This window comes from Hibiscus syriacus, unplaced genomic scaffold (assembly GCF_006381635.1).
Source record: "Hibiscus syriacus cultivar Baekdansim isolate YM2019G1 unplaced genomic scaffold, ASM638163v2 tig00112530_pilon, whole genome shotgun sequence".
NCBI classification, from domain to species: Eukaryota; Viridiplantae; Streptophyta; class Magnoliopsida; order Malvales; family Malvaceae; genus Hibiscus; species Hibiscus syriacus.
Genome location: NW_024063358.1, coordinates 811,606 through 834,913, shown reverse-complemented (window position 1 = coordinate 834,913; position 23,308 = coordinate 811,606). Strand labels below are relative to the sequence as shown.

Genomic DNA, 23,308 nt, shown 5'->3' with positions numbered 1-23,308 from the left:
ATCTCAATCAACTTTCAGCACCAAATTCCGGTTTTCGTATTGACCAGTTAGACGATGATGAGCCAACAGAAAAAATTGTGAGTACTAGTCAGTATTCGAAATTTGGTCTTGGTCAATATCCGGACTTTGATATTGGTCAATACACGGATTTTGATGATGTTTCAGAAGAAGAAACAGACCCTGCGTGTAATGATTTTGATATTGGTCAATACCCGAATTTTGATGATGAAACAGCCGTTGCCGAAGAATGTATTGTTGATGATAATGAGGAGGAAGTTACGACTGTGAATGAACATGTTGAACATCCATTCTGTAATTCATATAATCCTGAAGAAGAAAAAGAAGAAGAAAAAATCCCCGAAGAAAAGAAAATGCCACGGGCGTATAACTGGAATATGCCAGAATTACTTCAGATACCGGAAGAAGAGTTGGTAAAGAAAGCAGTTGATTGTTACACAAAGTTATTCGTATCAAGAAAGATGATTGTTTTGATACAAAGGAAGACTTGAAGATAGCTTTGTATACGAAATGTGTGGAAGATGGCTATCAACTAAAAGTTAACAAATCAAGCAAAGATCGTTTTGAAACAAGGTGTATGATTGACAAAAACTGTATGTGGCGAATGATTGCAAATAGAATAAAAGATTGCGAAATGTTTCAAGTTAGGACTTTTATTGATAAACATACATGTTCAAGAACCCAAGTTTTTCCTCACCATAGACAGGCAAACAAAAAGGTGTTGGGTGGTTTTCTGGCTGAGTTAATGTTTTTGAATGGCAGGGTATATCGGGGACATGAAATTATGACTGACATGAATGCTCGGTTCAAGATTAGTATATCATATTCTCAAGCTTGGAGAGCCAAATGTTATGCCTTAGAATTGTTGAGGGGGTCGCCAGAAGCATCGTTTGCCCAACTGCCGGCTTATTGTCACAATTTAAAGCTGAAAAATCCTGGGTCGGTAACTCATATCAAAACAGATAGAGATGGACGCTTTGAGTTGCTGTTTATCGCCATTGGTGCTACGGTTAGTAAATCAATATAATTTTGTTGACTCATTTTTGTTAGTTACATGCATTTCACATTTAAATGATTATATTTCTTGTGTATATTATTTTGTAGATTCGTTCGTTTATTACTTGCATGCGCCCAGTTATTATAGTTGACGGAGCACATTTGAAAGTCGATACCTTGGAGTAAACTTATTAGCAGTAGCCATGGATGCTAACAATGGGATATTGCCAATAGCTTACGGGGTTGGCAAATCTGAAACCTCTGATTCATGGACATGGTTTATGGGGCATCTTAGGGATTGCATAGGTCCTATTAGCAATCTGACAATCATATCCGATAGGGCAAACTCAATTGACAACGCTGTTAGAAGGTGTTTCCCAAATGCTTTTCATGGACTTTGTGGTGTTCATTTGTATAGAAATCTAAAATCAAGGTCTGCTGGTATAAAAAAGCACAAATGGACATACTGGAAGGCTGTAAAAGCTTATCGGGAAGTGGATTTCAATAAGCATATAAATTGTTTAAGACGTGTTTTGCCTCAGTGTGCTCAAACACTAGAAGATGTCGGGTTTGAAAGATGGTCAAGAGTACATCAACTTGGAGCAAGATATGGTTTCATGACGTCTAATAGTGCAGAATCAATCAACGCTCTAAGTCGTCATTCCCGGAAATTACCCATTACTATGTTAATGGAGTTTTTTCGAGCCTCTATTCAACAGTGGTACTACAAGAAAAGAAACCATGCAGGTATTATTTCTTTGAATTCGTAACTTATCATATTTATATATTTTACTAAGTATTGTTTATTTAAATTTACAGGAACATTGGAACATCGTGTTACACCATGGACTGAAAAAAAGATAACGAAAAGTGTTGTGAAGTCAACGTCATGGAGAGTTGAACCATGTTCAAACACTTTGTTTCAAGTACTGGATAATAACTTAAATGGGCTAGTCGATCTAAATGCAAAGACGTGTAGTTGTATGAAATGGCAAACATCTGGTTATCCGTGTGGCCATGTTATAAAAGTTGCTCTTCATTTAAACCAAGATTATTCAAGCGCATACGCTATGGATTGCTACACTACAGAAGTTTATCGACAGACTTATGCCGAGATTGTCTACCCTATTCCACATCCTTCTGAGTGGGACATACCAGATGACTTACAAACAGTTTTGCCACCAGCCATGGACAGAAGGCTACCTGGCCGACCAAAAAGTCACGATCGTATACCGTCTAAGGGTGAAGAGAAGAAGAGATCGACATGTAGTCGGTGCAAGGAAAGTGGTCATACAAGGTTGACATGTGGATCACCAGTGCCATCAAAATCATCTTTTCCTCTACCAAAATATGGATCCTCATCAAAATCCAAAGCTCATATGGTGTCAAGCAAAAGGCAATCATCTTTAAAATCCCAATCACAATTGGCTTCACCTTTTGGGACTGTTAACTTAGGTGATTTTTAAATGCAAACGTTGTATTATGTGGATTTTATGTGTGAACTTTTAACATTTTCAGTTGAATTAATGACTCAGGCCAACCATTTTGACTTAACCAACTCTTGTTATTCAGTTGTTATCACTATTAGGCATGCATTTGACTATCGCAACACGGAAATTACAATCGCAACGAGAGAATCGCAATGCGAAATGAAAATCCCAACATGAAAATCGCAATGCGGAAATGAAAATCGCAACGGGAGAATCGCAATGCGAAATGAAAATCGCAATGCGAAATGAAAATCGCAACGAGAGAATCGCAATGCGAAATGAAAATCGCAATGCGAAATGAAAATCGCAACGAGAGAATCGCAATGCGAAATTAAAATCGCATTGCGATTCTCCCGTTGCGATTTTCATTTCCGCATTGCGATTTTCATTTCGCATTGCGATTATCTCGTTGCGATTTTCATTTCGCATTGCGATTTTCATTTCGCATTGCGATAGTCAATTTTGCCTTCAACATAATGCAGATTGAAATCAACAAAATCAACCATTACATTTCAATCAATTAAACAAGCACAAATAAGAATTATATTCGCATCAATTACACAAATCAACTTTTACAAATCATCTTTTACAAATCAATTAAACAATCAAAAAATAAGCAATAATTCTTATTTCCGATCATCTACTATTGAATCAACTTTTACAAATCAATTAAACAATCAAAAAACAATCAATTAAACTATTGAATCAACTTTTGCAGCCATACATCATTTTCACGCAGTTCACTTCTTAGATTAACCTGCAGAAACCAAACATTTGCTCAAAAAACACTTTCTACACATCTAAAACCTACAAACAGCAAATTATTGAATTCTAGGTACTTAACCAAACATTTTCAAACCAAAAGTATATAAACTTACCAATTGTTTATGGACATTTTTATAACGCGGATGCAGGTAGGCAGCGTCTCGTATATATCGATTTAGCCATATAATGCCGAAACCACAAGCCTACTGCAGCTCTATCTCTATCGGTGGGAGGTAGATACTTGATGCTTCCCGTCGTCAAACGCTCCAACGCCAAGCATACGAGAGGACCACAATCTCCTCTAGCTCCGCTCGTTTGTTGTGGCGCGGTCTCGTCTCTAATAACTGTAATATTGAGCTTCTTTGGCTTCTTGTTTCCAGAACGAGTCCAATAATTGATCGCATCCAAGAATTTAGCCAAATGAGAGCTCCATCCCTTAATAACATCTCTTAAATCAGCCAATGATATGTAATTTATCATGCTGTCATACACTATTGTCTTAAGGGATGGGAGCTGAAGCTCGACGAGAATCCAATGTTTACGTTCCAAAACAGGGATAAACACCTGCAATCATAAGTAATAATTCATTCATTTGCGCACTTATTTCATAAAACCTTTAAACTCAATCTAAAATAAATACTAACCTTATCGACCTCCCACCATGCAGGATAAAGTTTAGCTTGTCCATTGCCCAAATCAAATGATTCATCTCGTGCATTCTTCAAGTGAACGGCGTGAAAAGACGTCGGCATAATTGTATATCGTATATTTTTATTTTTCTTAAGTTTTCTTATTATTAGAAGACGTGTCACCCACGCATCGATATGCTGTTTTACAAAAAAAAGACATATATTAGTGACTTACATAAATTTAAAAAAAATTAATCAAATTGAAATATAAGAAAAATATAAGACTTACCCCCCCATCGAAATAGCCATTGTCTTCGACCCCTAATAATACGCCCCACCAAGGCCGTTCAAGCAACAAATAGATATCATCGGTGAGCTTGCATATGTCAGTGAAACACCCCTTGCTCCGCTCATGTAGATAAAAATCAACTGCGGTCTTAGCCCAAAGGGTGTTATCCAAAATTGTGTCCGGTAGTTGTTCCCTATCCTCTTCAGATACCGGTATGGTACTGGCCGGTAACTCATACGAGAGCCAACTTGAATCCATCATGTCCGGCACATCAGAGGGTTTCTCAAGAAGCCTACATATGACGCCATGTGAATCGGGCTCTTGAATGGTGGGAGGGACCTCTTCAATGATGACAGTGGCCTCTTGAACGGTGGGAGGGGACTCTCGAGGAATGATAGGGGGGCCTCTTCAACGATAGGAGTGGACTCTTGAGGGATGACAGGCGAGTCGGGCTTCTTCTTGCGGTGTCTTCGCACTATTGGGGTGTACGGAGACTTAATAGCACGTGCACGCTGTCTGATGCGTGAACTCCGTCGTGCAAGCATAACCCGACGTAAAGCATCCACTCTATCGGGCCGCTAAATAATTAAATACAAAAATCAGTAAATAAACAGACATGATATTTAAACAGTGAAAACAAAGACAAATATGTTTCAAACTTGCATTGTATTCACCCAAGTCATTATTCTATCATAGTTCACAAAATGCATCAGATAACAAAGAAAAATATGTTTCAAACTAATACCCTGAAGTTAGTATTTGTCTTTGTTTTGTCTATTGGTTGAAGTAATGCAATCCATTCAAGTTTCAATTTGCAGAAGAAGAAATAGTTTACTTTCGCAACACGAAACTTAAAATCGCAACGCGAAACCAAAATCGCAACGCGAAATGAAAATCGCAACGACAGAATCGCAACGCGAAACCAAAATCGCAACGAAAGAATCGCAACGCGAAATGAAAATCGCAATGCGATTTTGGTTTCGCGTTGCGATCTTGTCGTTGCGATTTTGGTTTCGCGTTGCGATTCTGTCGTTGCGATTTTCATTTCGTGTTGCGATTTTGGTTTCGCGTTGCGATTTTAAGTTTCGTGTTGCGAAAGTAAACTATTTCTTCTTCTGCAAATTGAAATTTGAATGGATTGCATTACTTCAACCAAAAGACAAAACAAAGACAAATACTATTTCACAGTGTTAAAGAATACACAGTTTAGCAGAATTGGCAGCAACCGAACAAATTTACTTTCAACCAAAAGACAAAACAAAGACAAATACTATTTCACAGTGTTAAAGAATACACAGTTTAGCAGAATTGGCAGCAACCGAACAAATTTACTTTCAACCAAAAGACAAAACAAAGACAAATACTATTTCACAGTGTTAAAGAATACACAGTTTAGCAGAATTGGCAGCAACCGAATAAATTTACTAAGCAATCTAAGTGAAATGGCTAATCTAAGTGAAATTACGAGTAAATTTATCATTAAGTTAAATATGGAAAATCTTAAACTTACCTCGTTGCGTAGAGTATGAACCTCATTCTGCAACGATACTATCATCTCACGTAGAGCGGCAACCTCACCACGTAAAGTTGACACCTCCACACGCCATGCACCATCGTTATCGCGTAGAGTACCGATCTCCTCACGCAAGGCATTGACCTCATCACGTAACTCCCTTGACTCATCCCGTTGAGGTGGAGGTGGAGAACAGGGAGATAGGAGTCGTGGCATCTTTGCCGGTCGCCTATCATGAGGTGATGGTGGAGAAGAGGCTCGATGATGTGACGGGATAGGTGATGGCTCTCGTTCTAGAGGTGTATAGTCGGGTCGATCGGGTGATGGCTCTAGGTGAGGTGATGGCTCTCGAATTGGAGGAAGTGGATGCTGCTCATCATCCGTGCCATCAAAAAAACTCTGACTAGCTTGCCACCAATCAGTGGCAAGCTCTTCCTCCGTGGGTGTCAGTCTTTGTAATGGAATGTTGGCCTCCTAAAATATAAAAACTCAAACAAAGTTAAACGTCTACTATTAATAACTTGTTTATATATTATATGAAAGTATTTGTGTTAACTTACATTATTTATTGTCGCATATGGTATTAAGTCTTCCCAATCCAACAGAGTTTTCCTCTTCCAGGAAATAGCCCTGGGAATATCATTTGACGTTTTTATTGCATATGTACGCATGCTGGGGAAAGCCTCGAATATCCAAATCTACAAACAATATAATAACAAAATTAGTAATTGTTAAATAATTAATTATAATTTTAGAAACATTATATAGAAATTCTTACCTTAAAGGCCCAAACAAAGCCTGACAAAGTGTATTTGGACCCATCGCCCCGCAAACTTTTGCGGTCATCAAAGGCAGACGACAACTTAGTCCAGGTAGCTTTCCATATATACGAACCCCACGGAAACAGATTCCATGCATTCAGGTCCTCTACCAATATTATTAGCTCCCGATGAATAGGTTGTCTGGCCTCTCTGCCTAAAAAGCCGGCATACACAAGTAGTAGAAGGCATACTCGGACAACATCGACGTCATCCATCCGAGTGAAACCAGCTTTCTTATTAAACAATTTCTTCAGGTCGTCGACATGTAGGTTCGGCTTCTCCATTGACTCATCCGGAAAAACCCGGGATAACCATGATGGGCGAGCGATATGACGAGTGTACCGGCCTACATCATCGTGTCCGAATCGTAGACCAGTGATTAAGCAGAACTCCTTCCGCCCAAAACAAGTATACGCTGGTGGAAAATGAAACCATATCTCTTCCTCACCACGTTGTATACTGTCGGGTAGATTTGATGTCATGGTCTGAAGCCACAAATGGGTCAAATTAGCATCTCCACCCGGATGCTGTACTCTCAGCCATGGCCCGAAGCAGGTTTCCTCAAACAATTGTCTTTGAGCAGGTGAAAGCTTCGAAGCAATTGTAGTGGCCAGGCTGACTTTATTTCTCAAGGTCAATTGAGCCGAAAAAAATTTCTACAAAAACAATAAACATACCAAGTTAGATATACCAAAAACTACACTGTGAAGATATACCAAAAACAATAAACATAAAAAGTAGTAGTTTATTCTTGAAACTAAAATTTGCAACACTGTTTTGTCTTTTGGTTGAAATGAAAATCGCAACGAGAGAATCGCAACGCGAAATGAAAATCGCAACGAGAGAATCGCAACGCGAAATGAAAATCGCAACGCGAAATGAAAATCGCAATGCGATTTTGGTTTCGCGTTGCGATTCTCTCGTTGCGATTTTCATTTCGCGTTGCGATTCTCTCGTTGCGATTTTCATTTCTCTCGTTGCGACAGTCATTCTCTCGTTGCGATTTTCATTTATCTCGTTGCGACTCTTCTGCAAATTGAAACTTGAATGGATTGCATTACTTCAACCAAAAGACAGAACAAAGACAAAGACAAATACTAACTTGAAAATCGCAACGAGAGAATAGCAACGCGAAATGAAAATCGCAACGACAGAATCGTAACGCGAAATGAAATCTAAGTGAAATGGTTAATCTATTATTGAAATGACCAGTAAACTTATCATCAGTTTCAATATGAAAAACCTACAATAATGCAAACATTTCAAAATAAAAATAATTAAAAAAACTAACCCTCGGAGGTTGATTTTCCATTTCTGAATATTGTGAGGGATTTCTGACCGTGAATGGTTGTGAGGGATTTCGCCGGAGATGGGGACGGAAATCTTCGGAGATGGGGACGGATTTCTTCGCCGTAGAGAGTGAGAGATGGAGATGGGACTGAGTTGTGATTTTAGGTTTTAGGTTATGAGTTGCGATTACGGGATTTTGTCTTAATATTCGTTTTTGTAATTTGAAAATAAAATACGCGTAGCGATTATAATGGCGCTTTAAATATCGCGTTGCGATTTACGGATACGCGTTGCGATTTTATGTATTATCGTTGCGATTTACGGATACGCGTTGCGATATACGGATATATGTTGCGATTTACGGATACACGTTGCGATTTATGTGTTCGCGTTGCGATTTTCATATTCGCGTTGCGATTTTGGAAAATCGCAATGCGAATTTGTACTATCGCATTGCGATTTTCAAGAATCGCGTTGCGATTTTGGAAACTGATTTGCGATTCTGGGGATCGCGTTGCGATTTTTATTTCGCGTTGCGATTTTGTTGGTCATTTTGGCAAATCCAAAAAAAGTTGGTTAAAATCGTATATTATAACTTTTTTTTGGTCACTGAGGCGATTTTCTCTTTTTAAAATTATTATTAAATCAATTATTCAACTGAAAATTGAAGTCCAATTCTTGTAACAAAATCAAATTCAGATGCCATAAATATAGGTAAATTTCTTGCTTAGTATTAAAATTATCAATTTTGGTCTGTTTTAGTATTTAAACTTTTAAATTTTTTTTCAAAATCATACTAAAGTTTAGTTTTTGTTTCATTTTAGTACCCGCCGTTAAAAACTTTAGTTTTTGTTTCATTTGGGTACCCCGTTCAAAATTTAACGTTAAGTTTTGAAAAAGATTCAAAGTTTAAGTATTAAAACGTGCCAAAATTGATAATCTAAGTACTAAACAAGTTAAACTTTTAACGGCGTGGTACTATAATGAAATAAAAACTAAACGTTTGGTATGATTTTTAAAAAAATGAAAGTTTAAGTACTAAAACTGACTAAAACTGATAATTTAAATACACAACACAAAACATGCGCCAGGAATTTACACCAACGGGAAGTATATAAATAAATAAAAAAACACATGTACACGCCATATATTGCACTCATATAACGTATATACCACTCCCTGTAGTAATTTTATAAAACACTTGGACACTAAATGATAAGAAAAACGAGAAAGATTACCAGCACCAACACTAGAATTCCCAGCACCCACCAGCACTGCCAAAAAAGAAAAGAAAGATATATCAACATGAAAATGCATATCAAAGTTAGGGATATACGAGGGATAATGGTTCATCAGACCACATTAATCTTGTAAATATTTCAAACAGATTAAAATATGTTGTCACGACCGAACCCGAACTGCATCGTGCAGACCCCATGAGCATAATCGGGTATTGTCGACAATACCAGATTGGGCTCACGGGGTGATAGGTCATGACACCTGCATCCTTCTCATCTAGAGAGAACTAAGGAGCATATCATTCCTATTCCTTGCGCATGGGCTAAAGCTGATGGTTCTAAAAATGAAGTACATTGCGTACCAGGATATTGCAGGGCTTAAGTTATGAGTTAATCTGTTATTGCAGTTAACAACAGCAAGTTTATGAACTCGCCAGCACTATCTCATTAGCCAGTCTCTTTACATGCAGAAATTTCAAGTCTTCAACGAAAGCAATTCATTGGTTATTCAAGTTTTTTGTTTTTACAAATTCATTCTCTATCGTCAAGCAAGCATTCTGTGAATGGATCCGAAAGTCGAAACAATCTTTGCACATTTGCATTTCCTCAGCAAAATTTCAACTACAAATATCATGCATGTCATGTCAAATAAAATTCTAGAAATCAACAGTTTAAAGCATACCCATGAGGTTCGAGATTTCACACTTTTGGAACCCTTGGCCAGCTGAACTCTACCCTGGGTTGTTGCAGCGGAGGAAGCATCAATGTTTGATGAAATGTCATCTGTTTATGATGGAACAAACCGTCAGATAAATAGATAAAATGTAAGCAGGTAGCAATGTTTTGGCATGCAAACCAAGATATTAACTCTTAAATCGCACATAGTCGCAATTCTATTGTACTCTCTTTTCCAGCATAGTGAAATTTCACGTAAATATGTGTGTTCTTTTCGTTTCTTTTAACTTTGCGGTTGTTTCTATTGCCATTATCGACATCTAGTATTACGATATGCATAAATGAATAATGTATCTTAGGGGGTATTTGGCATCTTACCAATGACCACACCCTGGTCGTGGACAAGAACGGCAAGGTCCTTAAATATATCATTTACTTGTCCTATTTGCTCCTCTATTTCTCTGATTCCCTGTTCTCTTTCATCAGTTATAGCTTCGTTGAACCCAATTTCATTATCCAGCAGAAGCACCTCTTGAATGCACATTTTCTTGGATGAACATGGATCACAAAGAAAAGGCTCTTACAACTCATTGCAACAAGAACAACATAACGATGGCTATATTGTATGAAACGACTTTGACCAAAAAGACAGGCATGTTCATAGGAGTAAAAAAATGTTCAAGATCAATGGACTACTAAGGAAAGCGACATCAGAATTCATAACTAATGTTTATATCAAGAGCATTCATTTCAACGATGCTTGTCATCATCGTCGACTGGTAAGGTACTATGACTTCATAGGATTACATCATGCTGGTGTAGGCGCCCTCGTAGCCTAAAGAGAACAATATCGATATTGTGCTCATGACACCAGCACAAAATGGCGTATGAAATTAGAGTACATTGCTGATCGGCAGGTAGTGCAAATGCTACTAAAGTCATTGATATGCATGCATTGATATGCATGTATTGATATGCATGCATGACAAGCGATGAAAACAAATAAGTAAAAGGAGTTGGGGGAGAAAGGAAAGGATGAACTGAACTCACCTTCTCTGTTCCATAAGAAAATGTTGTTGTTGCTCTTGAGAATCATTGAACCCAGAGCTGCTTTTTACAAAGCATCAAATCAATATAAGGCCTCAAATTATAACAATAAATGATGCAAAACGTAAAAGACTGATACGAAGGAGGCAAGGAAGGTGGGGCAGCGGCAGGAGAGTAAGTAGACTCGCGTTCAGAGGCCAGCTGCTGAACTTTCTGGAACTCTTGTAGTGTGGTCTGAAAATCTCTGGTCAGCTTTGCATCTTCTACCTTTTTACTTGGCTGGAAGTCGAAATTCGATTATGAATTGACCATATAAACTGGATATACTCAAAGGAAAGAAAAACAAAATTAGAGATGAAGAAAAGATACATTGACAGTAGGGTCATGATCGGATTCAGTCAAGGTCTTGAGCTTAGCGAAGGTTTCCTTCACTAGTTGCAGAATCCTTTGCCTTGTGTTGTGCCTGTCGATCAGAAATTTTCAACTTCGTGAGAAGAAAAAGAACAAGAAGGATATGCATCTTTGATGTTTTAATTGCAAGACATTAGAGAAAAAAGAGTACAGTTTTAGGCGGTGATCGGGAGTGTCCTTGGCGGTGCCAATGGCGTCCACGAGGCGACGGAAAGCGGCGACGGCCGTGTTGATCTGGAAGATCCCGGCTGCCACAGCTTGTGAGGGGCTCTTGGACGCCAATGAGGAGCGAACACCACCAGTTGGAACGTCTTGAAAGCTCATTTTCGGCTTTCCTTTGAGGTTTCCGCTTCCAAAAAAAATGGGGGAAAACACTATTTGGCTAATTAATAAACCCTACAATGAGAATTGATACAGCTTCATAAACGCTGATCTCAGAAGATAGGTAGCAGGCTAAAGGCTAACCCTTTCCAGTTGTAACTGTGATTAGTTATCAGTTCAGCTCATCTTCAATCACAGTGGCACCAAATCACCGACCACTCAACGTATCTGGGGTATTTCCTCCCATCGGATTCAAGGTTTAAAACAGAATAAACTAGAAAACTCACCAATCAAAAATGGAACACTTGGAGGTGCTGTTGCTTTTCATGCCTTATACTCTTACATCCTGATGTGAGTTAAATACTGGGCCAAGTGGCATACGATCTGTTTCCCCCCCCCCTAACCGAACCAAAAAAAAATATTAATTAGTTCAATAGGATGTATAAAAATTTATATTGAAAACTAATTTATTTACTACAGTGATTTAAAATTTATCGGTAATAATTTTAATAATTTTTTATTTAAAATTTTATTTCGATGTGATAAAATTTAATAAAAAAATATATTTTATTAAAATTCATCACATCTACGAAATGAGTTTAAATAAAAAATATTATTTGAATAAATTTATCACTTCAACCTGACAAAACTGTAACAAACAACATATATCTCAAAATAAATTTTCTTATGCCTTATTGGGCTAATTATCAAAACTATTTTTCTTATTGAAAAAAAACCTATGATATGTTCTTCCCGGATAAGCGAAATCATTGAGAATTTAATTGTATCGATGGTCTTTAAATTATAACATTCATTTTAAATTAATCTTTAAATTTGAATATTTAAATTACATACTTAAATTATGTCTCCCATTTCAAATTAATTCCTTAAATTTTGAATATTTTAATTTCATCCTCAAACAATAAAATTCATTCTACATCAATCCTCAAACATTTAAAATTTCAGTTTCATCCCAAACATTTAAACATTTAAATATTCAATCAATGAATATTCGAATAATTAACCGAGTACAATGTGCCTTAATTTTTCTTTATAGCTCAACATGTAGCCATATAGATTCTTCTCCGATGACTGATTAACTAGCGGACTACACATAATATATCATTCCAACTTCAACGAGACTGATGTGAGGAATGTTCAGTTCTACCGCAGGCCCCCTGCAGTTCGTCCGGAGGAACGCATACGCAACATCGATCACGAACTTTTTTAAAACCGATGAACTTCGCCTGGCCTTTACACAGGAGTGCCCCATTATATATGCAAACCCTGCTTCCTGTGCCTCGATCAAGTCCATCAGCTCTTCTCGGACAGCAGGGTCCATTTTCTGCTTTGCCGGTACTTGAAATCTCAATTGTCGCTGCCTAAACGGAAGATTCTCTTCGTCATACACGGACTCCAAGCTATGTAGGATTGAGGATTCACTGCTTTGGATGGTGCTACTATCAATGATATCGTCTTCCTCGGTGATGATTATACTCCGGATGCTGGTGGAACTCGTAACAACCATCCTCCCATCATGGTAGTGCGGGTCTTCAGCTTCCAGCTTGATGAACTCTGCTATTCTTTGTATGAGCTGGTTCTCAAAATCACCGTTGTCTCGTTGGATATCTTTGTACCCGTACCTAAGGATACACCGATACATTCGATATGGCCTCGGGCAAACCCGGCCGATGATGAAGCGTTCGTGTGATGGTACAAATGGGACTGGAACTGATTTGACACAAACAAAAACCAACACCTTATGGAATGCAGGTAGGTTTGTGACGAAATGGGAGAAGATTGCAGGGACTCCTGTTACCAATTCGGAGTATATGAGGCCTACACCGGGCACACGGGCAATGCCGAGGCTAGGACCTAAGCCGAGCAACCATTTCAACGATACTTTGTTGTGCATGTCGAAGTCATACTTCTTGCCCGTCCCGTAATGCCAAATGTACATGACCATCATGAAGATGAACGACAGCACCAGGGGCACCCATCCTCCTTGTTGCACTTTCATCAGCGCAGCCGACAAGTAGACCCCTTCGATAAACCCGAAGAACAGAAAGAACATTCCAGCAAGCCAAATGCTTTTATGCCAAACAAAGGCTATCACAAGCGACATAAGAAATGTTGTGATGAACATCAACGTAACGGTTGTGAGTCCTGAAAATCGAAACCAAACATCATCACCAAAGACAGAGACAGGACAGTTGATGCAACGTAGTAAGGGACCATCATCACCAAGGAAGCGTTTATGAGAGAATGAATTACCATAAGCATTTCCGATTGAAGTTGTATCGTGAAATCCAATAGTGATCAAAAGAGCAAGGACCAAGAGTATCCAGTTGATTTCCGGGATGTAGATCTGGCCATATATGTGCTTCGAGGTGTGAACGATTTTGACTCGAGGAAAGCAGCCGAGGGCATGGCATTGTTTGATTACAGAGAAAGTGGCAGTTATGATAGACTGGCTTCCAACAACAGCTGCAAGGGTGGAAACTACATAGATAGGCCAATAAACGGAATCTGCAATGGTAAAACTAAAGATTTACACAAGCCTAAATGTTGTAACAATGTTTAGAAGCTATAGAGATGGTCTCAGATTGCACTAACCCGGAACAGATCTGAAGAAACAGTTGGGAATCGCATCGAGGTGTCTCGACAAGAACGCAGCCTGACCCATGTATTGTACAACCAAAGAGGGGTATATTGCAAATACAAATGCAATCTGCACAACCAGTAATATTATCAGTTTGCTATACATCATTCAAAACACAAGTTCATAGCTTCAAGAATGAAATACACACACACACACTCACCCTAATTGATATGGCAGTGAAATGACCAAGGTCTGCATACATATATTCGGTACCTGGTGAGACCGAAAATGTACACATGATCGATACATCGAAATCGGCAAGCATTATTATTGAAAAGTTAATTGAAATGAAAGTCAAGCAATAAACAGAATCAATATCGATATTCAACCTACCGGTTATCGATAGAAGGATCCCTCCAAGGGAAATACAGCCATCTTTACCAGTCTCTTTAAAGAACTTGATAATATAAAACGGAGAAATTGCTTTAAGAATATGTGGATTCCAATGTATTATGTTGTACAATCCAACACAAAAGATTAATATCAGCCACAATAGTACAATTGGTGCAAACATAAACGATACCCTGTGCGTGCCAATATGCTGCAGAGCGAATAGGCTCACCAATATGGCACAATCAAGAAAGAGGAGTACTCCTAGGATCAAAATAAAGCAGAAACTATTAAGTCCTACAGAAACCAGAAAATGAAGATAGAAAAGAACACAAAATAAGAGAGACAAATTACCTTTAGATAGTTTCTGTCCGGAGTTTAGTAGCCCCGGCATCGATGATAGAACTACGAAATTAAAAATATTTAACCCCCTTAACCATAGCAACAAAAACCAGATGGGAGATTTGACTGATATGATGAACTATACATTCTTAACATCTACCTGACATTGCTGCAGTGAGCACACCATCACCAATGACCATAGAAGCAGCAAAGAGTACCACGATAAGAAGTCCCATCCTCGCCGTTTTATTCTTCTCTAGAAACCGCTTTAAGAAGGAGGCATTCGACTGCGTCGAGGGCCCGTATTTATAGGCCGAGATCTCTTCATCGGCTGCATGTTGATTGGGTAGCAAGCTAAACTTTGCGTGCCTACAAAGCAGAGAGTAAAGAGCAAAAGTGCCACCTGACAAGAACTCGTTTCTATCAGCCTGCAAATGGTTAGCCAAAGGGGTATATGTCTACATTATGAAATTTCATTGATTCACCTCACCTTCACCATTATCATCAACATACAGCAAGATGAACACATATTTACAAAGGGGTATCAATGTAAGGGTCCAAAAGATCAAGGATAATGCTCCAAGTATAGCGTCTTCATTCTGATGATTCTGCAACTTCCCAATGAAAGTGCTCGAGTACACGTAAAGAGGTGACGTGCTAAAGTCTCCATACACCACCCCCAAGCTCTGGTATGCTAATATTAGGTTTCTGGAGAGATTGACCCACGAAAGCTGCAAAAGTGACAGTGTCAAGCAAGTATACTAATACAATGGTTAATGCCAAAACATCCAGAAAACTAGAGTACGGCCAATACAGAAAATAGTTTACAATTATAACAAAGTATTTGTGAATAATAAACAACATTAATAATGTACTATCTATAAACATGATTAATAATAAAATGATGGCATGACTTAGAATCTTGTAAGTTTAGAATCTTGTAAGTTGTAACTTTTGCTTCTGAAGTGTAAGTTGTGGAACGACTTCTAGTAAGTTATTTGCCCCTTCCTATTATCTCTCAGATTATGATGTGCATTTAAAGCAAAAAAAAAAAGTGAGTTATAAAAGACTGTGATCTATAGATTGTATCTATGTTCACTGAATTAAAGAACGGATCAAAATAAAGAAGGAATCGGTTCCTTTACAGTTGAATTAGTAGGAACGAGCTAGAAAAAAAAATTATATTCTAGAGCTTAAGAAACACAAGCAGATTACCAAATTGAAAAATATAATAAAATCAGATCAAACAAAAGTATTCAAAATTAAATGAAATCTAACCGCAAAAAGATGTTTCGGAGGAGCCGAGTCAGAATCTGGATCCATCGGAAAGCGGACTCAGAGTTCGAAGAGATTGGATTCTACAAATCGTCATTTTTCATATTCTTTCCCTATTTGATTTGATTTGATTGTTTTGTTTGTGTATTTAGAAGAAATTTAAAAAACAGTTATTGTAGTGGGAATGAAATGGATTGGTTCCAACACAAACACTCTCGAATTTTGGTTTATTAATTTTCTTTTCTTTTTCCGAAACAAACTTGATCTGATTTAACCTATAATCAAACCGAGTTAAGTAGTACCGAAGATGCTGAAGAGAGTTTCAACTTTCAAAACCTTCGACTCTGATTATTGTTTCAGTGCTTTCCCAGTCTCCTTCCCCAACGGCAACGGGCCGATGAATTTGGAATACTACTTTGAATAACAAAATCAATAATACTATTAGCTATACATAACAATTGATTTTATAATAATTATTTACAGTAGATTTATGGTTGAACTCCGCACCTTTGACTATCATTCATGTCGTCTACAAAAGCTGACGGCAGTAATCGTAGTGATAACGAAATAAAATTTTAGTGATTATTCCATTGGCATCAATAAATCCTATTACCTTACCAAAAAAAGAAATAAAATTTTAGTGATTATATTACAAATTTTAGAAGTTAAGTGACCAAATCACAAGCACTTTAAAAGTTTAGGAACCATTTATGTATTTCACCCTTATTAATATCATGACATGATATGATGATGGTAATTGTTATTAACCATTTTCTTAAAACAAAAGAAGCCTTTATTATTCCTTTTAAGGGGAAAAAATCAATAAATTAACTATGCATCTCAAATATAGTCTGTACAGAAGTGATATTTATCTGAAGGAAAAAGAAATGGTAAAAAAAATTTACGGAGAATGTACAACATGATCTGGTAGACTGGTACAAGCAGATGAGAAAAGTTACTCGTTAGGGCGTTGGATCTCACCCATCAATATGCGGTTGCTTGTAACCTTGAAACCGAGCAAGGCCGGATCGATCTGTTTTCCCTTCTTCCCTTTTTTCTTGCTAGATCGGGGAACTTGTGAGGCAGGCGCATCAGATGATGGCTCAAAAGCAGAGCCGTACACTGCTGCTTTGATTCCGTGAAGATGAGCCGGCTGCTTGAGAATATCTATGAATGATGATGCCTCAGACACTGCAGCATCATTGGAAGATGAGGTCATTCTCATACCTGCATCGTTGCCCGATGCCCGAGTTTTTGTGTTCCTCTTTGCACCTGCATACATCAACATGCCTTCCTGTCTTCCTTCTACACAATATCGAATCGAACACATGATTTTGTAATCAATATACATACAAGTGAAGGACGAACATGTATTTATTTTATGATTCGTCTTTTCTACAAATAATCAAAAAGAATATATCATACCAGAAGTTGCAAGGCTTTTCTGCTTCATAAGCACTGTGTTTTGTTCGGAAAAAACATTCTGGGTTGAAGAAACGTGTGAAGTTTTATCACTAAAAGAACCATGTCGGACATGGGTTTGACCTTGTAGATCATCGTAGTTCAAAGATGTCTCTACTTGCTCTAAGTCCTCAGACCCTGACACAGAACCGCTCCTAGAAATCATGCCTTTCAATCCACTTATCTTCTCCTTGCCCTCCAGTTCAACTAATTCTTTGTCCACTGTGGATTTTGCCATCAGCCTAGCATCTGCATAACTACTAGAAAAGGGATCCTCAGAGTCCAACAAAAACGACTGTTCTTCTGTAAATGAGACAGAATTTTGAGGGCCTTCTGATAAAGAAACGTTCTCATGAACTTCCTGATCTTTGAAATGATTAAAAGGTGGATTCGAAGACGATGTAGAATATTGATAATCTACTTCTGATGACTGTCCATATTGAATACCAAGTTTTTGGTGAAGAAGGTCCATTAAAGCTTTCTTAGAGTTTTCATGAATCCCTCCAGTTGGTGTCCAAGTGTTTGAATCAACTTCAGACTCCCTTCTTTGCAGATCTGCTTCAAGACTTAATTGTTGCATTTGATTTTCCGCCCAACTATTTTCTAGCTGCCCATTTTGCCTAGACTGGTAGCTCTCTATTAAATCTGGATGAGAAGTGTACACATCACCCGAAACTTGCCGGTCAAGAGAGTGATTACCAGAAGAAAATGGACCTAGTTGGTTGTTATAGTGCATATAGAAATGCTCAGATAGATCTAGAGTATTTACATTGTCTACTTTCATCCCAGGAGCAGCTGCAGAAAGAGACCTGGCAAATTCTGTAGCACTGGGGTCAAAAGCCCCTCGCTGCTGTTGCTCCTGCAAAGCACGATTCATTTGAAGATTGCTGAATTGCTCTTCAGAAGATGAAAACCTCTTTTGGTGAGGATCTGAACCATTCAGCCCCGCTGTTTGAGCCTGGGGATGAATGCCAGGATTCCTGACAAACTGACCAACTTCATCTACAGACCAAGAACCAGCATGTTGTCTATCCCCCTCCATACTTAATTGTTGGTTCAGTGCCCTAGATAATTGCTCAGCTTGAAACTGATCACGTTGAAGACGAAGCTGATGCTCTGAAGGAATCATATTGCCATACTTCGCTTGTAACATGAAATCCAAAATATCAGCCTGCTGCCCTAGAACTGCACTCTGGTTTATCTTTGCTTGGATAATCTGCTCCGGTGATAGATCCAAGTGCATTGAAGCATGAGAATTCTGCTGCAATCCATCCAGAAGATGCTTTTTTAACTGAATCTGATCAAGCAAGTTGTCTCTAGCAACATCAAATGTGTGCTGGCCATAAACAGGATCAGAAACTTGATGCTTCAGCAATTGATTAAGTAGCAACTCCCGAACTTGAGATGGCTGCTGATGTAGATGTTGCTGTTGCAATTGCTGCAACAAATGAATTTGATGGTTATGATGCTGCTGCTCTCGCATACGTTTCAGCTGTTCCAGCTGCTGCTGCTCTCGCATACGTTCCAGCTGCTGCTGCTCCCGCATACGTTCCAGCTGTTCCAGCTGCTGCTGCTCCCATATATGTTCCAGCTGCTGCTGCCGCTGAAGCTCCAACTGCTGCTGCCGCCGCTGCTGAAGTTCCAACAGCCGCTGCTGTTGCTGAAGTTTCAACTGCCGCTTCTGTTGCTGAAGTTCCAACTGCCGCTGCTGTTCAAACTGAAGTTCCAAAAGATGTTCCATATGCGGAGCTGAAAGATGGATTGACTGCTGATGATTGAGATTCTTGCTTTGCAAACTATAAATTTGCTCGGAACCAAATCCAGTTGATTGTGATTCACTGGGCAACTTTTGTGACATTAAGTGCTGTACCAGGTCCAAACCATTGTGTTCTTGTTCCCTGTGAGATAAGGGGCTGCCTAGATGAATGTTAGGATTAAACACAGAATTTCTTCTGTAATCATCAGACCGAGCATCTGGAAGTAACTCGTCACCACGATGAGAAGGCACAATGGTTTTTGAAAATTCATTTGAAATAGGCAGATGGCTTGCAGGATTGCTACTAAAAGGATCTTGAATTTCACCAGAAACTTTAAAAGGCTCCGCACCAGCACTTCCAGGCCTTCTGGGAAAAATAATTTCTGCATCACACAAGAGAAAAGCAGGAATCATTATCAAACACAATAACAAAATCAACAACAGTAGCTCCAACTAATTAAACTTACCATCTGCACCAGCATCAGCAAATTTGTGGAGCTTTTGATCTTCAGAAAACTGATGCTCGGAATGATAACTTTGAGAAGGCACTCTTAACTGAAAATTAGTACCAGAAGTCTCAAAAGCAGACAAAAACTGCTGATGCTCACGTCCAATGGCAGACCCCTTCAACTCTGGAGCAGAAGCGGAAGATATGGTCTCTTCCAAGCTCCCTTCAAACTGATCAGGTATTTGCATTCTTGTAACTGCACCAACACCGGAGGCTGAACCAGAATTCATCCTTAAGTGAGGCATCAATTCACCAAGTCCTTGGAAAGGCAATCCATCAGGAGCATTTGCCAATCGAACAGGTAAGTCTGTACCAAAATAACCTTGCTCAAACCATGAAATTATGTCAATTCCCAGATATGGTCCCTGAACTACCCCTTGAGGATCAAGATAGCACAAGCTCAATTCCTCTGGAGGGGTAATACTTTCCAGTGAATGTGACTCATTATTTCCCTCAAGATTTATCTGGTTATAACCAAGAGTAGGCTGCAGTGACTGAAAACCAAATAGAGAGCTTGAGCCATCAGGAAGATCACTACCCACTCCAAATTGCCAGGATGATTCTTTGTCCTTCATGTTGGAGTCCTTTTCCATTTTCCTATCAGCTACTGCTTGATTATCAAAAGATTTTAATCCATCCATGTAATTTGCAGAACCATCAATCTCCCTATCTGACCCCAAAGCATTGGTTTCATCAATATCAGATGGTGTCACATATACATATCTTTGTCCACCTTCTTTTGAACTATACATTTCTGTAATAACAATCAAAATAAATCATGAATATTATCCTTAATGGACTACTGTAGGCAAACAAATAAAACGGAAAGTTTCCTACCCTTAATCATAATCATATGCAATTCTCACACACAAAATGTTAAATGTCTCACCTTGATAATTTTTGTTTACAGAAGCCTTCTCACCAGATTGAACACCATCCTCACTGTTAACCGAGAAACATTGTTTTTCTTCACCTGAAATCACATCCATAAGACCCGGATTAGGATAGGAACATAACTTAGCTTCTTAAATATATCTAATCATTTATTAGGTAAGTTTGAACATAAATGAAACTCTAGCAGCATTTCATTTGATCCCTACTTGTGTCCCTAAATGAGTTGCAGATCTCGTCACTGTTTGTAGTTTTTACATTCCATATATCTCCAAGGACAGCCTGCAAGAATCATGCAAGCAAAATTGAGACAATGGGCAGATTTTTCTTCTATAAATCAGATTAGAAGTTTCATACCTCTTCCTCGGCATCAGGAGGAACAAATGCCAAAGGCTCAACGATTTCTTTGTGTGTTATTGTTGATGAATGATCAGTCTCATCAGGTAGAACGTCAAAATTCAGAGAAGTCTTTTGCATGCGGTAAATGTCAAGGAGTTTTCCTCTTGGGTAGCAATATGCATTGATGGTCTTGTTTTTATCCCCGACACGAGCACCAATAACAGAAACAGAAAGAGGCTTCCCTCGTCCTACTGTAAAACCCACATTTGATTTCTCCACTCGTCCCCTCCCCAAGCTGAATCCTGGAGCACTGCGGAAAGAAGTGGACCCGCCTGCATGAACTTCCAAACGATGACGTGGTCTCCATTTATCACGAGAATCAATCTCGCGTTCAGAAGCTAAGCGCCCCCCAATGGCAAGTGCTTGTTTCTCAGTAGGGGCATCTTCCATCTTAGAATCTGTCCTCTTATCATTTTGAGAATCCTTCTCTTTTTCTTCAAGACCCCATCTTGAAGACCACTTATTTTCTCTTCGAGATTCAATCCCTGAACCACGACTACTAATATCTTGCGCACCAGAAATATCAGGGCGCCGGTCTTCTTTTCTGCGATCTCTCCGGCCAAGTAAGCCTGTTTCTCTCTCCTCTTCACGCCAGTGACGCTTTTCTAGATCAGGCACGGCCCTCCTCCATTCTTTCTTGTCCTGAGAACCATCTAAACGCCAACTATCTTTCAGATTGGGATCACCAGAGGCTCCACGAGGCAACAAAATTGGCGATTTTATATCCTGTTAAGAGTAAACAAATTATACCACAAACAATACAAATCAAAACCAAATAAAATAGCCACAAGATATAAGTAAAATGTATATTTCAGATGAGCATTAAAAAATGAAAATTATACTATTTTTTATGCAATCGGATAAACTATTCACCCATACTTCCACCACACAAGAGAAGATGAAACTAGAAACCAACAAACTAGAAAGTCATATTCCAATCATTACCCTAAAAGACAACGATAAAGAGAGAGAGAAAATGTTCCATACCCCAGTCGTTCCAGCAGGTAACATCTTAGCATCAGCTACTTTAGAGTAAAGCCATTGAGGGGACAAAGGTATGCTGCTCTCCGAAGTCAGTTGATCTGGTCACAGAAAATATAATAAATTTCAGACAAATGAGCATATTAAATTTAAATCGGAATCCAAAAATGTTAAAAGTTGGGAGTATAAAAATGAGAGAGCGGAAACAGCAACAATAAAAAAGAAATGTGCTAATACCTTTGGGGGAGTGTTCAGAGCCGATTTTGGAAGATAAGAGATCATCGGGCAGATCGAGTTTTCCGTCATCCATCGGGAAAATGAAAGCTGATAGAATCTGAAAGGCGGAGATCGGAGCGGCAAAACGGCGGCGTTTAAGGTTGCGAGAAACGACAGAGCAGGGAGAAATTGGGAGGTATCCGATGGCTAAATAGGGGGAGAAATAAGGATTCGAAGAGATAATGATTATGATGAGCGCGAGAGATAGGAATGACTAGGGTTTCTATAAGTCAAGACTTGAACGAAAAATGAGTAAGTAAATAAATAAAGGCTTAATTATGAAATAATTGTTCAAGGTATATCATTTTCCTCAAATGGGTGACTAATTTTTTTCGATTCATCCAGGAATATGACGTTACATACGTTATCATTTTTAATGTTCGGGCCATAACGATCTTTAAATTACACTGTTAAGATACATATTTCATGTTTTGGTAATTTTAAAATTTTTATTTAAAATAAAAAAAAATAAATTATATATTTAAAAAACCCAAAATTTTGAAAGACATTAAAAAAACCCCTCAAAACTTCAAAAAATCTAATTTCAATACATAAACCCACACCGGACCTCATCATTTGACGTCGATCAGACCTCTACTAGAAACTTTACCCTACGACAAGCCAAATCCGATGATAACTCCGTGTCTCCGATAAGCAAAACGACAAAATTAAGACACCCAAAATCGTGTCTCCAATGAACTCAAACCCATAAATTCCTGACACTCGGGCGATCCAACAACGTATATGATGGCAAAGGAGACGGCTAGGGATGGCAACTCAACCCGAATCCGACGGGTTCCGACCCGACCCGACCCAATCGGGTCGGATTTTTTTAAAAAAATTTCAGGTTCGGGTCAGGTCGGGTTTTTTTTAAATGTACTGTTCGGGTCGGGTTTAGGGTGAAAAAAATCCGACCCGACCCGA

The 23,308-nt window shown here is 38.6% G+C and overlaps 2 protein-coding genes and 1 pseudogene across 2 annotated transcripts; all 3 read right to left on the bottom strand.

Moving 5' to 3' along the window:
• Positions 1-8,973: 8,973 nt before the first annotated feature.
• On the bottom strand, positions 8,974-11,557 carry LOC120181668 (annotated as a pseudogene).
• A 1,035-nt stretch (positions 11,558-12,592) lies between these two features.
• On the bottom strand, positions 12,593-16,160 carry LOC120181751 (potassium transporter 4-like). Its single transcript, XM_039186823.1, has 9 exons — positions 16,116-16,160; positions 15,328-15,598; positions 14,998-15,240; positions 14,850-14,900; positions 14,499-14,759; positions 14,326-14,378; positions 14,120-14,234; positions 13,778-14,032; positions 12,593-13,669 (listed from the first exon to the last, which is right to left on the bottom strand). Exons 1-9 carry the CDS (start codon positions 16,158-16,160, stop codon positions 12,612-12,614), a joined length of 2,352 nt encoding a protein of 783 aa, XP_039042754.1. The 3' UTR covers positions 12,593-12,611.
• A 775-nt stretch (positions 16,161-16,935) lies between these two features.
• Positions 16,936-22,617, bottom strand: LOC120181601 (protein ESSENTIAL FOR POTEXVIRUS ACCUMULATION 1-like). The gene is made up of 9 exons (XM_039186691.1): positions 22,346-22,617; positions 22,115-22,209; positions 21,086-21,853; positions 20,938-21,010; positions 20,727-20,810; positions 19,797-20,591; positions 19,262-19,712; positions 17,538-19,054; positions 16,936-17,417 (listed from the first exon to the last, which is right to left on the bottom strand). The coding sequence occupies exons 1-9, from the start codon at positions 22,416-22,418 to the stop codon at positions 17,068-17,070; spliced, it is 4,206 nt and encodes a 1,401-aa protein (XP_039042622.1). The 5' UTR covers positions 22,419-22,617; the 3' UTR covers positions 16,936-17,067.
• Positions 22,618-23,308: the final 691 nt, after the last annotated feature.

Bases quoted from the DNA above. Each gene is read 5' to 3' on its own strand.
- LOC120181601 (XM_039186691.1), bottom strand. From the start codon at position 22,418: ATGGATGACGGAAAACTCGATCTGCCCGATGATCTCTTATCTTCCAAA. The intron at 22,210-22,345 runs GTATTAGCACAT...TTCTGTGACCAG, and splicing joins CTCTGAACACTCCCCCAAAG to ATCAACTGACTTCGGAGAGC. The intron at 20,592-20,726 runs GTGAGACATTTA...TTGTTATTACAG, and splicing joins TGTAAACAAAAATTATCAAG to AAATGTATAGTTCAAAAGAA.
- LOC120181751 (XM_039186823.1), bottom strand. From the start codon at position 16,160: ATGGATCCAGATTCTGACTCGGCTCCTCCGAAACATCTTTTTGCG. The intron at 14,760-14,849 runs GTAATTTGTCTC...TTTTGATCCTAG, and splicing joins CGGACAGAAACTATCTAAAG to GAGTACTCCTCTTTCTTGAT. The intron at 13,670-13,777 runs GTAATTCATTCT...TTCGATTTTCAG, and splicing joins TTCAATCGGAAATGCTTATG to GACTCACAACCGTTACGTTG.